Source organism: Peromyscus leucopus, chromosome 12, assembly GCF_004664715.2.
Source record: "Peromyscus leucopus breed LL Stock chromosome 12, UCI_PerLeu_2.1, whole genome shotgun sequence".
NCBI lineage: Eukaryota > Metazoa > Chordata > Mammalia > Rodentia > Cricetidae > Peromyscus > Peromyscus leucopus.
The window spans coordinates 34,851,012-34,864,825 of NC_051073.1; the positions used below are offsets into that span (position 1 = coordinate 34,851,012).

The 13,814-nt window shown below is 40.8% G+C and overlaps 1 protein-coding gene across 1 annotated transcript in view; it reads right to left on the reverse strand.

Annotated features, from left to right (window-relative positions):
• Nucleotides 1-10,802, reverse strand: part of Pros1 (protein S) — a 68,518-nt gene extending 57,716 nt beyond the window's left edge. Inside the window, 1 exon segment of the mRNA XM_028879458.2 lies at nt 10,597-10,802. Within this exon segment, the coding sequence (XP_028735291.1) occupies nt 10,597-10,672 (76 nt within the window). The 5' untranslated portion in view covers nt 10,673-10,802.
• Nucleotides 10,803-13,814: the final 3,012 nt, after the last annotated feature.

Genomic DNA, 13,814 nt, shown 5'->3' on the forward strand with positions numbered 1-13,814 from the left:
CCATCTGACATGGGGGCTGGGAACAGAACTCTAGTTCTCTGCGTGACCAGTGCCTCCTCCTAAACTGCTCACATCTCTCCTGCCCCATAAAAAAGTATCACTTTTAATGTTTAGTATCAAGTCACATATATTAATATCTAAGAAGGCACAATGAGAAATTTATAATATAGAACAAATGTTACATTGTCTGGTTAGATATCTTCTCAGTTAGAAACACTTAGATTACTTCCGAGTAATGAGAATTCTCAGCCTAGAAAGGTGCTGCTGGCTGCCAAGCCTGAAGGCCCGAGTTCCTTCTCTCAGATGCACATGGTAAATAGAGAGAACCAACTCCACATGTCCCTTAACTTCTACATGTGTACCATAGGACACACACTCACATAATAAGTAAAATGTAACAAAAAATTGAATTTTCTAAAAACAAGTAAGCTGACTAGGTCTACATGAGACCCTATGCTATTAATGGTGTACTGAGGTTTTTCAAAACAGTTAAGTGAAGATTTTAAATGCTCTCCACACAAAAAAATAATAATAAGCACTAAACGCAACTTATGTGCTAATAACCATGAGTTAGTCATTTCATGAGTATACATATATAAAATTCCACATTGTGCTCCCTAAATTAATATGATTGCCAATTAAAAAAAGGAAACCTCAGTAAATCCTACCATCCAAGGGAAAGAAAAGATCTTCAAAACACAGAAGCCCAATCTCTAAGCATGTGTAGACAGCAATGAAAATTAGACCCTGAAAGTACTTACAGATACAGCAGGGATACATTTTTGGCCCAGAAAATTTTACTTTTATTTTGTTTTGTTTTATTATTTTCTTTATTGTGATCAAACTTCACAACATGGGGCAAGCTAGTCTGGAGGTCTCAACAATCCTCCTGCCACAGGTTCCCAGAGAGCTGGAAATTGACAGATATGAACCATAGTGTTCAACTAAAGAAATCACTAAAAATAGATAACAGTCTAGACAATGTCAAAAGTTATTTTTTTAAAGTAGGACTAATAATTATGATTAACAAACAGGCCATCATAAACAATACCAATTACTATTACCAATGGGAGAGCAACAAGAGAAGAGACAGAGTTCTCATTACAAGAATAACTTCAGAATCAGTTATTTTATTTGTTCATTTTGCCATATTAATATCAACTCGGTGTAATAATTCTAAGTCCCAATCTGGTGTGTATGTTCTAGACATAGTTATCTATTCTGTCTACCACAAATTTTATGCACATAGCTAAAAGCTTCATACTTGTATGAAAAATTGGCAAAGGTTAATCAGGCAATGGGTGCTCATACTTCCCTTAGGTGAAGAAACGTTAATTCTAACCTGAAAGGAAAAATGGATCTGACAGACAGCTGAAAAGTTCATCGACTATTCCCTGAACTCCCTTGGCTTGGAACTATTGGAACAGTAAGTAAAAGTGAGCCTTGTTACTTGCCCACCGAGACAGAGTACCTCCTCCACTGCTCTCTTTACTGTAAGTATGTTGGAGGTCATCTGTACCAGATGCTGTAAGATGGGAGAGAGTTATACCAAACACACCAGACTTTATGTGATTATCTATGTGTGCTTTTTCTTTAATCAGAATCCTTGGATTTCTAGAATTAACTAAAGGACATAGCTGCATATTGCTGATATCTGTTACTTTAAAGTTTTATAACCTTCTTGTAGAATAAGATTGGCTACAGAATCATAAAACATTAATTCTCAATTCTCCAAATAATCTTCAAATTTCCAATTCTCAGTGGTTTAGAGTTTATTCCTTAATCCTGAAAAGTCCGTGAAAAAAAAAAAAAGCAGACACAGGGCCAATGACATGTTTTAGGAGGTAAAGGCACCTGCCACATAAAACTGACTACCTGAGTTCTAGAACCCATGTAAGGACGAGAGGAGAGAATCAACTTCATAGTTGTTCTCTCTCTCCTCTCTCTCTCTCTCTCTCTCTCTCTCTCTCTCTCTCTCTCTCTCTCTCTCTCTCTCTCTCTCACACACACACACACACACACACACAGTATATATATATATATATAAAAATAATATTGGTAAGTTGGGGATTTAGCTCAGTGGTAGAGTGCTTGCCTAGCAAGTGCAAGGCCCTGGGTTTGGTCCTCAGCTCTGAAAAATAATAATAATAATAATAATATTGAAGACAAAAAAAACAGTCACAAATATAAAGATGGTTACACAAGGACTCTGCCATGTGGACTTTTGCACATCAAGGCTCACACTCACAGAAATAAAAACACCAATGTTTCCAGAAGACTAGTATTCTTTAAGGTGTTGAAATTGGACATACTGTAATCAGCAGATTATTGGTAAGTGGAAGAACTAAGGTTATTCTGTTGTGAAGGAGTAATGACTTACACCCAGAGACATTTATTCTGAGTTTGGGTTTATTTTATCTGTCATCACTGGTATTAATAGACTTAATCAATGTCCTATACCTGTACAATATTACCTCTAACTAGGGAATAGTACTAATATTAGTGGGAAATTTTTCACTGATCTTATTGTATACCCAAATATTTAGGAGTTAGCTAAATGGAGTGATTGATTGATCCAATATTGAGAACCTAGTTACTACTGTCTAACTAGTTACTAGCTAGGGATGGAGCTTTATTTCCATCTCAACTCTTCCTTCTGGAGAAGGGAGAGTAAATTCTCAAAGGTGTGGCCCCTGGTAGGCTGACCACACTCCAGTGGATAATCATACACATAAGAGGGTATGTATAACACAAAATAGATTCCCTTTTTCTTAAATGAAACACAAAGTTAGGTGTGTGTGGGTGGGGGGGTCATCCTGGAGGAGCTGGGAGAGGAGTGTAAATATGATCAAAATACATTGCATGAAATTCTCAAAGAACTAATACAATGATTTGTTTGCTTTTGAGACAGAGTCTCTCTGTATGACACTGACTGTCCTGGAATTAGCCATGTAGACCAGGCTGGCCTCAAACCCACAGAGATCTGTCTGCCTCTGCTTCCTGAGTGCTGGGATTAAAGGAAAGTTCCACTACACCTGGTCTAATAAAAATAATTTCTCAAAACATAGTTTAAAATTCTCAAAGAACTTAGAAAAACTTTTAAATGTGTGTGTTTTTTAATGTAATATTCTTTGTTGCACCACCGACAATTTCTAGATACTGCTTCTTCTGGCAGCAGATGGGAGCTGATGCAGAGACCCACAGCCAGATACAATGTGGAGAGGGAGTCTAAATTGGAGATCTCTATCAGGTTGCTCCCCTTGGAGCTCAGGAAACCCATTGGCAAAGGAGGAGGAATGATTATAGGAGTCAGAGGCAATGGAGGACACCAGGAGAATATGGCCCACTGAATCAACTGAGCAGGGCTCACCTGGGCTCACAGAAGCTGAACTGGCAAGCACCTGGACTGAAGGGGTCTGCCCCAAGTCCTGTGTATCTGTTATGACTGTTAGTTACCTTGGTGTTCCTAAGGGACTTCTAACAGTAGGAGAGCGGGTGTTTCTCTGACTCTTTTGCCTGCTTTTGGAACTAAAATTTTTTTTTCCTCCTATTGGGTTGCCTTGTTCAGCCTCGTTATGAGAGCTTTTGCCTTGTCTTATTGTAACTTGTTTGCTTGTTTTATCTTGGAAGACTACTCTCTTCTGAAGGGAAACAGAGGGGGAGTGCCTCTGGGGAAGAGGAGAGCAGGGGGAGCTAGGAGTGAAAGGAGGAGAGACTGTGGCCTGTGATCAGGGGGTTGAATGAGAAAAGAATATTTTCAATTAAAAAAAGAGAGAGAGAAGAAAAGCAACAAAACTACGTGTTCCATGACAAAGATTGTGCCGTGGAGATCTCACTGACAAACAGGAGGATCCCAGAGACTCCGGGTGAATAGATAATGTGCTTTAAGTGTATGCAGAAAGCACTGGAAACAGCTGGCACAGACTGCAGGAACGTTAAAGAGCATGTGCACACAGGTCTATTCAATAGCTGTTTTTCTCGAATCTGCTGTTTTTCTTTCTCCTTGTTACTGAAACAGATCATGATATAATTATTAGAAGATTCTAAACTGTCTCCTGGTTATTTTATTGTCAAGGTCTTTTGTCTGTGCAACATCATATTTAACTTGACTCTGTAACATCACAGAATTAAAATGTCTTATTCCCATTGTTAACAGACTTGGAATAAAATGGTAATTCATTGACAATAAAAAGGGGATATACTCTGGGTCAACAATCATTGCTAGGTATTGATGTTTTGCTACAGCTGAAAGACTCAGGTCAAGAATGAAGGAGAAAAAGAAGCAGCTGTGGTGTGTTGCTATTTAGTGATGACTGAAGTCCTGCCTTTCAGCTCCTGTGAATATTTACTGATTTGGAAATAGGGTTTTAGCAGATGATCAAATTAAATTAAAGACACGGAGACTATAATCCACCACCAGTAGAGTTATTTCTAAAAAGAAATTTGATGAAGAGACACAAATGTACAGAGCAAAGATGTGAAAGCATAAGAAAGCAAGGGACATCTGAGGCCACCTGTCACTAAGTACAAACGTGGAACACGTTTTCTTTCGTACCTTGCAGAAGCAAGAAACTATGCTATTGGCTTGATTTTAGACGCAGACTCCAGATTCTTAAGGCTATAATTACCTTCTGTTTAAGTCATATAACTTGAGGCACCTTTGTTATGATGAGCCTGGAAAACTCATACAGGGATTTGCTCTTAAATTTTTGCTTTGTTTTTCTACAACTAAGTTTTTTGTTGTTGTTGTTTTGGGTTTTTTGTTGTTGTTGTTATTTTGTTTTTTTGAGACAGGATTTCTCTGTGTAGCTTTGTGCCTTTCCTGGATCCTGCTCTGTAGACCAGGCTGGCCTTGAACTCACAAAGATCTGCCTGCCTCTGCCTCACGAGTGCTGGGATTAAAGGCGTGCTACAACTAAGTTTTATTCAACCAGAAATTTGGAGACGTAGAAGGAATGCCTTCACAAGAGAACCTACTCTCCTTTCTACCTTATTAAAAGCTAGGAATAATGTATAGTCATTTGATGTTCTTTACTACTTCTGAAAGGCAAAAAAAAAAAGAAAAAAAAAAGTATTGTGCTGAAGTCATAACAGAGAACAAGGTAAAACAGTGTTTTTGCAACATATGAGTCAGGGTTAGGAGGAGCAGAACTCTGGAGTGAATTGATGCATCACCCACAGGTAGGGAGACATAGAATCAGTAAGTGTAGAATCGCTCTTACAGAAAAGAAACACCGGAAGAATTTCCCCGGGGCAAGAATGATAAAAAAAAAAAATGAGTCATGGTGGCATCATTACCAAGCTCTACTTGCTAAGCAAGAGAGGCTCAGGCAAACCTTAAAGTCCCTACCTGTTCCATTGTATGCCTTTCTTTGGAAAGAAGGCTATGTATGCATGTTACAGCGTAAATAACTACAAGGTAGTTTTTCTTCCATCTACTTTCTGTCTGCTTCAGTAGCCATTCCCTGGGGGAACCATCCCTCTGATGCTCTGTGTGACTCGATGCAAGCTGTCAATCACAGGACTTCAGAGTCAAGCTAAGCCAAAGAAGGGATTGAACTATCCTAGGAATTTGAGTCCTGTGAGACACATAGGTCTAGAAGGCAGGTAAACTTCGTCATCTGAAGGCAGTCCCTAAAGTAGTGTCACATAGGTTTCACCACATACATCACCTAAATACTCACATCTTTGCTTTCCCTATGCATGACTGATCCCACAAGGCTACATTCCATACCCTTCGATAAATCAATGTAACGTTTCCAACCTTCTCTGATTTCTTCCTTGTTATGGTCTAGCCCTTAAATATACCAGAAAAACTCAAGTGTTGAAGGTTATTGTTCCCAAAACAGCAATGGAGTCTTTGGTATGGGAATGGTGAGAGAGTGTTCTGGATTCATCAATGGATTAACCAATAGATGGATGCATAGCTTAAATGGATTGCGGGTGGAGTATGAAAAAAGCTTTCCCTTTCACTTCCTAACATCAGGGAGGTGAGGCAAACAGTGCTTCAGTACTACAGCATCCTTCCATGACTGTAGTCAGGCACAGAAACAAGGTCAAATGAAAAAGTCTGAAACCATGAACCCAAGTAAATTGATTTTCTTGGGTATTTTTTCACAATAATAGCAAGATGACTTGACACTGGGGTTGGTTGGGGCTGTTGCTGTGATTATGAATGATGGAGTTGAAAACAGTTGGAAATCGTTCGGGGAAGCAGGCTAGAAGGGTGTACAACATTGTAAGTGGAGCTTCACGGGTGGAAGAACCTCAGAAGATCAGACTGTTGATCTAACGTGAAGACCATGGTGAGGAGGTTGCAAATGAAAGTGAAGACTGCTTTGGAGACTGGACTAAAGGTCATTTATGCTACATTCTGGCAAAGAACTTGTCTGCATTTTCCCCATATTTTGCAACTGTATGTGAGGGGAGGCTTAGAAATGACACACCAGTTAGCCCTTTGAAATTCCAAGGCATCTCTGCATCCAGGATGTGGTTTCAGTATTGTTGCTTGATCTCAGCTAGATTTATAGTAAGACTCAGGAAGAAAGAAATATCAGAGGAAAGACTTGAGGAATTTACTGTTTGACCACCAAAGAAAAGCCTGTAGAGGTAGGCTGATGCCCATGGGGACATTCAAGAGATTAGCATCACTAAAAATAATCAGAGCACTTTGTGCCCGGACAGTTGGGAAGATAATGCCTTGAGGTGATCTCATGAATCTGGAATATCCATCCTTCATGGGCCCAAAGGTGGGTAAATGTAAACCTTTCATTTGAGAAGAGCATCCCTGGGTGTTCGGGTCCCACGGCTAAGAAATTATTTCCTCCGTTTTTCACTCCATCTTTAGTCATGAAATAACTGAAGAATCCACTGTGGCCATGGTGCAAAGGGGCTGTGGTGGCTACCGATCTTACTATTAGCAAGATTACCGATCTTGACATCAACCACATGGTACTACTTTTTTTTTTTTTTTTTTTTTTTTTTTTAGGTGTAGAATGCAAACGTCCCATTGAGATTTCAAAAGAAAATCTAGAAAGGTGGACAGCTTGTATCATGGCTGAGGTTTTGTAAGCAGATCTTGAACGTCCTGAAGCTGTGAAAGTAAAGTCAAAGAAAGGCTGGTGGCACCAGGTCAGCAGAGATGCCAGTGACATGGCACACCCATCAAAGGAAGCTGCCAATAGCAAGCCCAGCCTGCCCAAGAGGAGGACCCTAAGGTCTGCAGTCAGTATAGCTGTGGGGGTGGCCTTCAGGGCTCATATCGTAACATCATGTGCCTCGGATGGCAGACATGTCACTATAATACTCAGTGTTTGCCTTTCAAGCTTTCAGCCTTGGTTCGATTCTGCCTCACTGTTTTACAATTCTTCTTGTTGGGAGTAGGAGTGTTTCCTACGTACACTTGCCTATCGGGTGGATGCAACTTGTTCTTCTTGAATTGTAAAGTTCGTATCTAAGAATTTCCCTTGAGTCTCTGAAAAAAAACATGGGAACTTTGGCTTTTGCGCCCTGATGGAACTGGTAAAAACACAAAGACTCATAAAGCTGGACTAGTGCATTCTGATGCCTTCTGCCTCGTGAGATTGGCGTGAGTCCTTGAGGCCCAGGGACACGGTTATAGTATGGATGTTAAATGTCCTACAAAAGCTCATTCATTGGTCTCTAAGCAAGCAGTAATCTGAAATGGGCCTTTGAGAGGTCATTAGACCATGAAAGCAATTGCCCAAAGCTTTGAATTCACAGCTACGTAGGTTTGGGGTGAGAGGTTGCATCATAAAAATGAGCTTTCTTTTGGTTTCCTTGATGCTACATCTATCGCCATATTGTTCTGCCTTAACACACGCCTCCCTAAGTGCCCATGAATGGCAACCTCAAAAACCATGAGTCAAAATAAACCCTATCTTTCCTTTTAGTTGATTGTCTCATGTATTTTGTCAGAATGACTAAACCTGGCAAAGACATTCCTGCTTTCCTTTAGTGCACAAGATTCATTATTGCTACTCTCAGATAAAGAATACACACACGTTTATATGTATGCATGTATGTATACATATATGTATGAATATCAGTTTGTTTATTATCTGAAGTATACCATTCTGTACCTGGGCCTCAAAGGTTATGCCCATCTCACAATGCACTTAATATTTAATGTATACAACATTATTATTAAATAATAATAATGTTGTTATTATTATTCTCACATTATTAAAGCTTACATATTTAAATAGTTCACTCAAGATACAAAGAAGACATGAAACTTCAATGTGAATGTCCATGTGAAGTATATCTCTGTGCTTGCTGGCATAAAGCTCATGTTAGAAGAATATACCATGGATTTTATTGTCACCGTGGCTATATCAGAAACTAACTCCTGAAGCACAAACCCCAAATATAAACTAACCTCGAGAAAATCACCCCATTAGTGTGGCAGTATGGATTTTGAAGTAAAGAAAATTTAAGGAAAGACAAAAATAAACTCATGGCAAAGGGGAGAGTTAGCAGAGGATGGAGCAGAGCACAAAAACACGTAGAAACGAAGGGTCAATAATGTGCTGAGTACACTGCATCCACCCAAAAGGGAAGTCTGGATAAGGCCAAATTAGCCCTACCCAAAATAGATATCCTCCTCTTCCGTTTTCACCGAAAGCTCTCATGAGTGATGAGTAAAATATGTCCACGATGTAAATTTTAAATACAAGGCGTTTTGTGTGTATATTTCTTACTTTTATACTTTTGTGGTTTTTATTCATGCATTTGCAAAGTCAGTTGATAACCGAATCCTTGCTTTATTGTTAAAACAAAGAGCTTTGAAAGTCAGGCCTGGTGCCACACACAAGTAATCCCATCACTTGGAAGGTCAAGAAGGTTAATGTAGGCTAAGTGCAAGTCAGAACTACAGAGCAGGTCACTGGTTTTTGTTGTTCCCTTCGTTTCTTTTGTTCTAAGCACCCTCTCAAAAATAACTGTTATCTGCAAAGGTTTCCCTTAGTACAGCAATGTTTCTAGAACCATACAACGGATTATACATAAGGTATTTAAAATTTGAATTACAGCTCAGGAGTTTGTGAAACTAGCATGTCCAAAGCCCTGGATTTAATCCTCAGTGCCACAATGAAACCCCATGACAAACAAGGCACCAAAACAAAAACCAAAATCTTAGGGAGGAGTCACAGCCCATAGTGTCTGTTTCTTCATCAGTAAACCAGAGATGATTTAACCCAGGTAAAATCCAGAAAGATTATGGTCATCAAAGTTTCCAATATTCTTTCTGTGATATCCTTGTAAAATGAACTTATTTATTCGCTGTACGGCCAGCCACTGTTGTCTCCTGCTCTTTTTCCAAACACCAGCTATCTGAATTTTGTTTTATTTTATTTTATTTACTTTTTTTTTTTCTGAGACAGGATTTCTCTGTGTGGCTCCAGTTGTCCTGGAACTCACTCTTTAGACCAGGCTGGCCTTGAACCCACAGATCTGCTTGCCTCTGACTTTGCTAGGATTAAAGGGATATGCTACCACCGCCCTGCTGCTATCTGAAAACATTGGATTGTCCCAGTGAACAAGACTGATCATGTGCAGGCATCCAGTCACATGCAAGCTTTGGTCTAGGAGTTTGATTGTTGACGTTTTATAATTGTAACTTGTTTATCTTCAATATGAAATTCTCAAGTTACATTCTAGTCTTTAAGTTACTTATAATTTTAAAGATATCTGGCTCTCTTCCTTACTAATTAATAAAAACTTGGAATTCTAGCAAACTTCTATTTAGTTACCGTCTTTGAAAAGTTTCTTTGGTGCCCTTGGTAGCCTAAATGGTATTTGTTTTTCAGTTATTGCTCCCATGCCAGTTTCTGGGGCTACAACAGAGCAAAAGAACGCACTGTTAATTACGAACATATTTAAGCTTTTGAAAACAATTTAATTGACAATTAAAATGTACTGAAGCCTTGCTGTTCGTTATATATTTCTAAGAGAAAACACTGTGATGTGCTGCGGGGAATCTAGGGACGGGAAGAGAAAAGATCAAGAAACACAAAAGTTAAGGTGCAATGAATTCGTGCCACTACCTCAGAGCGGTCGCAGTCAATATCCTCCGTACAAAAATGATCCTCAGGACAAGATAATATCCAACCAGCCACTTCTTATATCAGGGTTAGAGAATGATATGTCAAATTTCGGTAATCCTCACACAGTTTGTCAATGTGCGACAAGCCAATCAAGTTCAAAGTCCAGAAATTGCAAAAGTTAAGGTAGCCGCAGGAGAGGGTGCAGGCTGGGGCACTCTTTTGTAAAAGGAGGGGGGGGCGCAACAGGGTTGACTTAGCTTCCCTAGCAATGTTTAGTATCATGCTCATCCAATTCCTTGGACACTTAGTGTCACCCAGGTTCTTGCATCAAGTCCCGTGGTTCTCAAAACAAGGCAAGCTTTGGTCTTGTCCCACCTTTACAGTACCCTCTAGACCCAGGCTGCTGCTAAGCTCTGAGCCAGGAGGGAATTACTGGAAACTTAGGAGGCAGCAGGCAGCCTAGAGGAAAATCCTACCAGCCGGAGCAGCACGTAGTGAAGGGAGAAGCCGGGAGGTAAGGATTACTTACAGTTTGTCGCGGAGGCTGGCAGGACCAAGATGAGGCACGCCAGCAGCACCCGACAGCGCACACTCAGGACCCTCATTGCTGAGCGGGCGGCCGGGGGTCACGGCTGGTGCAGCGGAGACCGAGCCGGCGCTCGGCCGAGGGTAGGTGCGAGCCGGGGCTCAGCTCTCCCAGCTCTGCTTGTGGCCCAGCCCGAGCGCGGGCGGGCGGAGCAGCCCCGGGGCGGAGGGGACCGCCCGCTCCCAGCCCCCAGCCCGGGAGGGGAAGCGATGACTGGGACATTTCCTGGAAGCTGGGGGGGTGGGAGGGGGGAAGGCTCAGAGAGTGAGGTCGGAGGCCTAGGAAAGCTTATCAGAGGTCCTTTGTCACTTTCGCCAAGTTCTGCATTTACTTCTTTTCTCTAGATAGTCAAGTTTTCCAATGGTGAAAAAAAGACACCTCTCCTATCTCTCTCTCTCTCTCTCTCTCTCTCTCTCTCTCTCTCTCTCTCTCTCTCTCTCTCTCTCTCTCTCTCTCTCTCAATCTCTCTCTCCCCCCTCCCTCTCCCTTTTCTTCCCTCTCCCTCTCTCCCTCTTTCCCTCTCTCTCCCTCCCTTTCTCCTTTCCTCCTTTCTTCTCTCCCTCTCCCTTTCCCATTCTTTCTCTCCCTCTCCCTTCTCTCCTTATCCAGAGACTGTGTCAGCCAGGAGGATGTCAGGATGCCAACCTGAACTCAGAAGTCAATGTGGACTTTAGGAAGAAGACTGTGCAGAGCAGAAGTAATGGGAGGAAAAGAAAATGGAATGTTTTGATCGCCTATGGTGTGTTTCCTCCAAATAGCTTGTTTTGGTATTAATGTATTACCATTCTGGTTTGGTTAAAGCCTGTGAATCAGGCTTCAGGTTGCTACTCTAAACTAAACTTCTTGGGGTCAAAGCAGAATACTTGGTCTGACCACTGTTGTACAATTTTTGTTGTTGTTGTTGTTTTCTTTTTCTTTTTGTTTTTTTTCTTCTTGTTTTTGTTTTTTTCGAAACAGGGTTTCTCTGTGTAGCTTTGTGCCTTTCCTGGAACTCACTCTGTAGACCAGGCTGGCCTCAAACTCACAGAGATCCACCTGGCTCTGCCTCCCTAGTGCTGGGATTAAAGGCATGCGCCACCAACACCCATGCCTTTTAAGAAAAGCGCTTACCCTTTTTAGCCCTGGTCATATCATCTACAATACAGAGACAATAGAGTTTCATAGTGTTGATCTGAGACTTTCAACAAATCCTATGTGAAGCAATAAGGTCATGTCAAATAGTACCCAATGCATATATATTATTGCTCATTTCTGCTCAAATGAAACATGGATTTTTTTCTAGATGTGTGAATGAAACTTACTAAGCAGAATCATATTTTAAGGATTATTCTAATATCTAGTTGTTCTTTTTTCTTCTTTTTCCTAATGATTTTGTGATCCAGCTGAGTGAAAGATAATGAATATTGAAGTCAATTTCTCTGATAAAGGAGGGGCTTTGGGAATTACCATTCATTCAGTAGGGGTAAGGGAAACTCTTAAACTATACCAATCTGTGTTCTGTGCCTTGTTTAAGAATTAATTAATGAATGATAGACTAACAGGAGGAAATAATATTTAATCTTATATATACAGGGGAATTCCATAAAATGATGAGATTCAAGGAGGCAGCTAGATGACTAAGACATATAACAACTTAAGCCGTAGAAATAGAACTCGAGGCTTCCAGCAGAGGGGTTGAGTTGGGGAGAAAACAGCTTAAGGAAAGACAAGTAGTAGAAATGTATGGTCAAAAGGGGGTTGACTTATTGTCTTAGGGACAGCAAAACTCATCTCTGGAACTTGCTCTTTCTGGTATGATAGAAATTTTACTAATCAAAAATTTATAGGTGTAAATTCCTGTTGTAGCTTGAATCTTTTTTAAAAAACTACTTTTAAAGATATTTAATGCGTATGAACTTTGCCTGTGGATGTGCACCCTGGGCCTGTAGAAGCCAGCAGAGGGCATCGGGTCCTCCTGGAACTGGAGTTTCAGAGGGTTCTGAGACAGGATGTGAGTAGAAGGAACAAAACCCAGGTCCTTTGGGAGAGCAGTAAGTGCTCAACCACTGCGCTATCTCTCCAGCCCCTAAAGCTCCAATCTCAGTTATCTTAGTTGTATCTCAAAAGCTCCTGTGATAAGACTTTGTCAACAGCCTGTGGTGGTGTCCATGGTAGAAACATTAGGACTTGACTGTTGGGTTTTTTTTTCTTCTCTTTAGTCTTTTGGGGGCCCACCACCCAGCTCCCAAATAAATCACACACGGAGGCTTATTATTTCTCATGAATGCCCAGCCTTAGGTTGGCTTGTTTCTAGCCAGCCTTTCTTAACTTATATTATCCCATCTACCTTTTGCCTCTGGGCTTTTCCTGCTCTCTTACTTCTGTAAATCTTATCTTACTCCATGGCTTGCAGTGTAGCTGGGTGGCTGGCCCCTGGAGTCCTCCTCCTTCTCTGGCTACTTCTTTTCTTCACTCCTCCATCTCTTTTCTTCTTTCTCCTCCCAGATTTCTCCTTCTCTATATTGTCTCTGCCTGCCAGCCCCACCTATCCTTTCTCCTGCCTCGCTATTGGCCGTTCAGCTCTTTATTAGACCATCCGGTGTTTTGGACAGGCACAGTAACACAGCTTCACAGAGTTCAACAAATGCAACATAAACAAAAATAACACACCTTAAAATAATATTCTACAATACTTGTCCTAATGGGATGTCATTTGGGGATGTGTTCTTCTCTCACTCCACTTTCCTTAGAGAAAAGTAACCAAGTAACCTGTGACCACAAGGTAAGCAGCCTTTTTAGCCTCTTTCTTCCAGTACAAGCGTTACCATGATGCATTATTATGCCATCACAATTGTGCCATTTATGTTATAGAACCTCTAAAATCATGAGTCAAAATACGCATTTTCTCCACTTACATTGATCCTTGGGTTATTTTGTTGTTGTTTTTCTCATTAGGACAGAAGATGACTGACAGAATTTCCTTTCCAAATCACAGAACTCATACTTTATTGGAGGCAGCTCATTAAAAAGCCCGCTACTTCTGCTGGATTTTGATTTGCTTTGGGTTTAATATGTCTCCAATGCCACCAGCAGTCACTGAAAACAAAACTTGAGTTGGGGCTGCATCACCTGCAGCTTCAGGACCCTCAGTTCAACACCTTCCACTCATTTTTGGGAGGGTG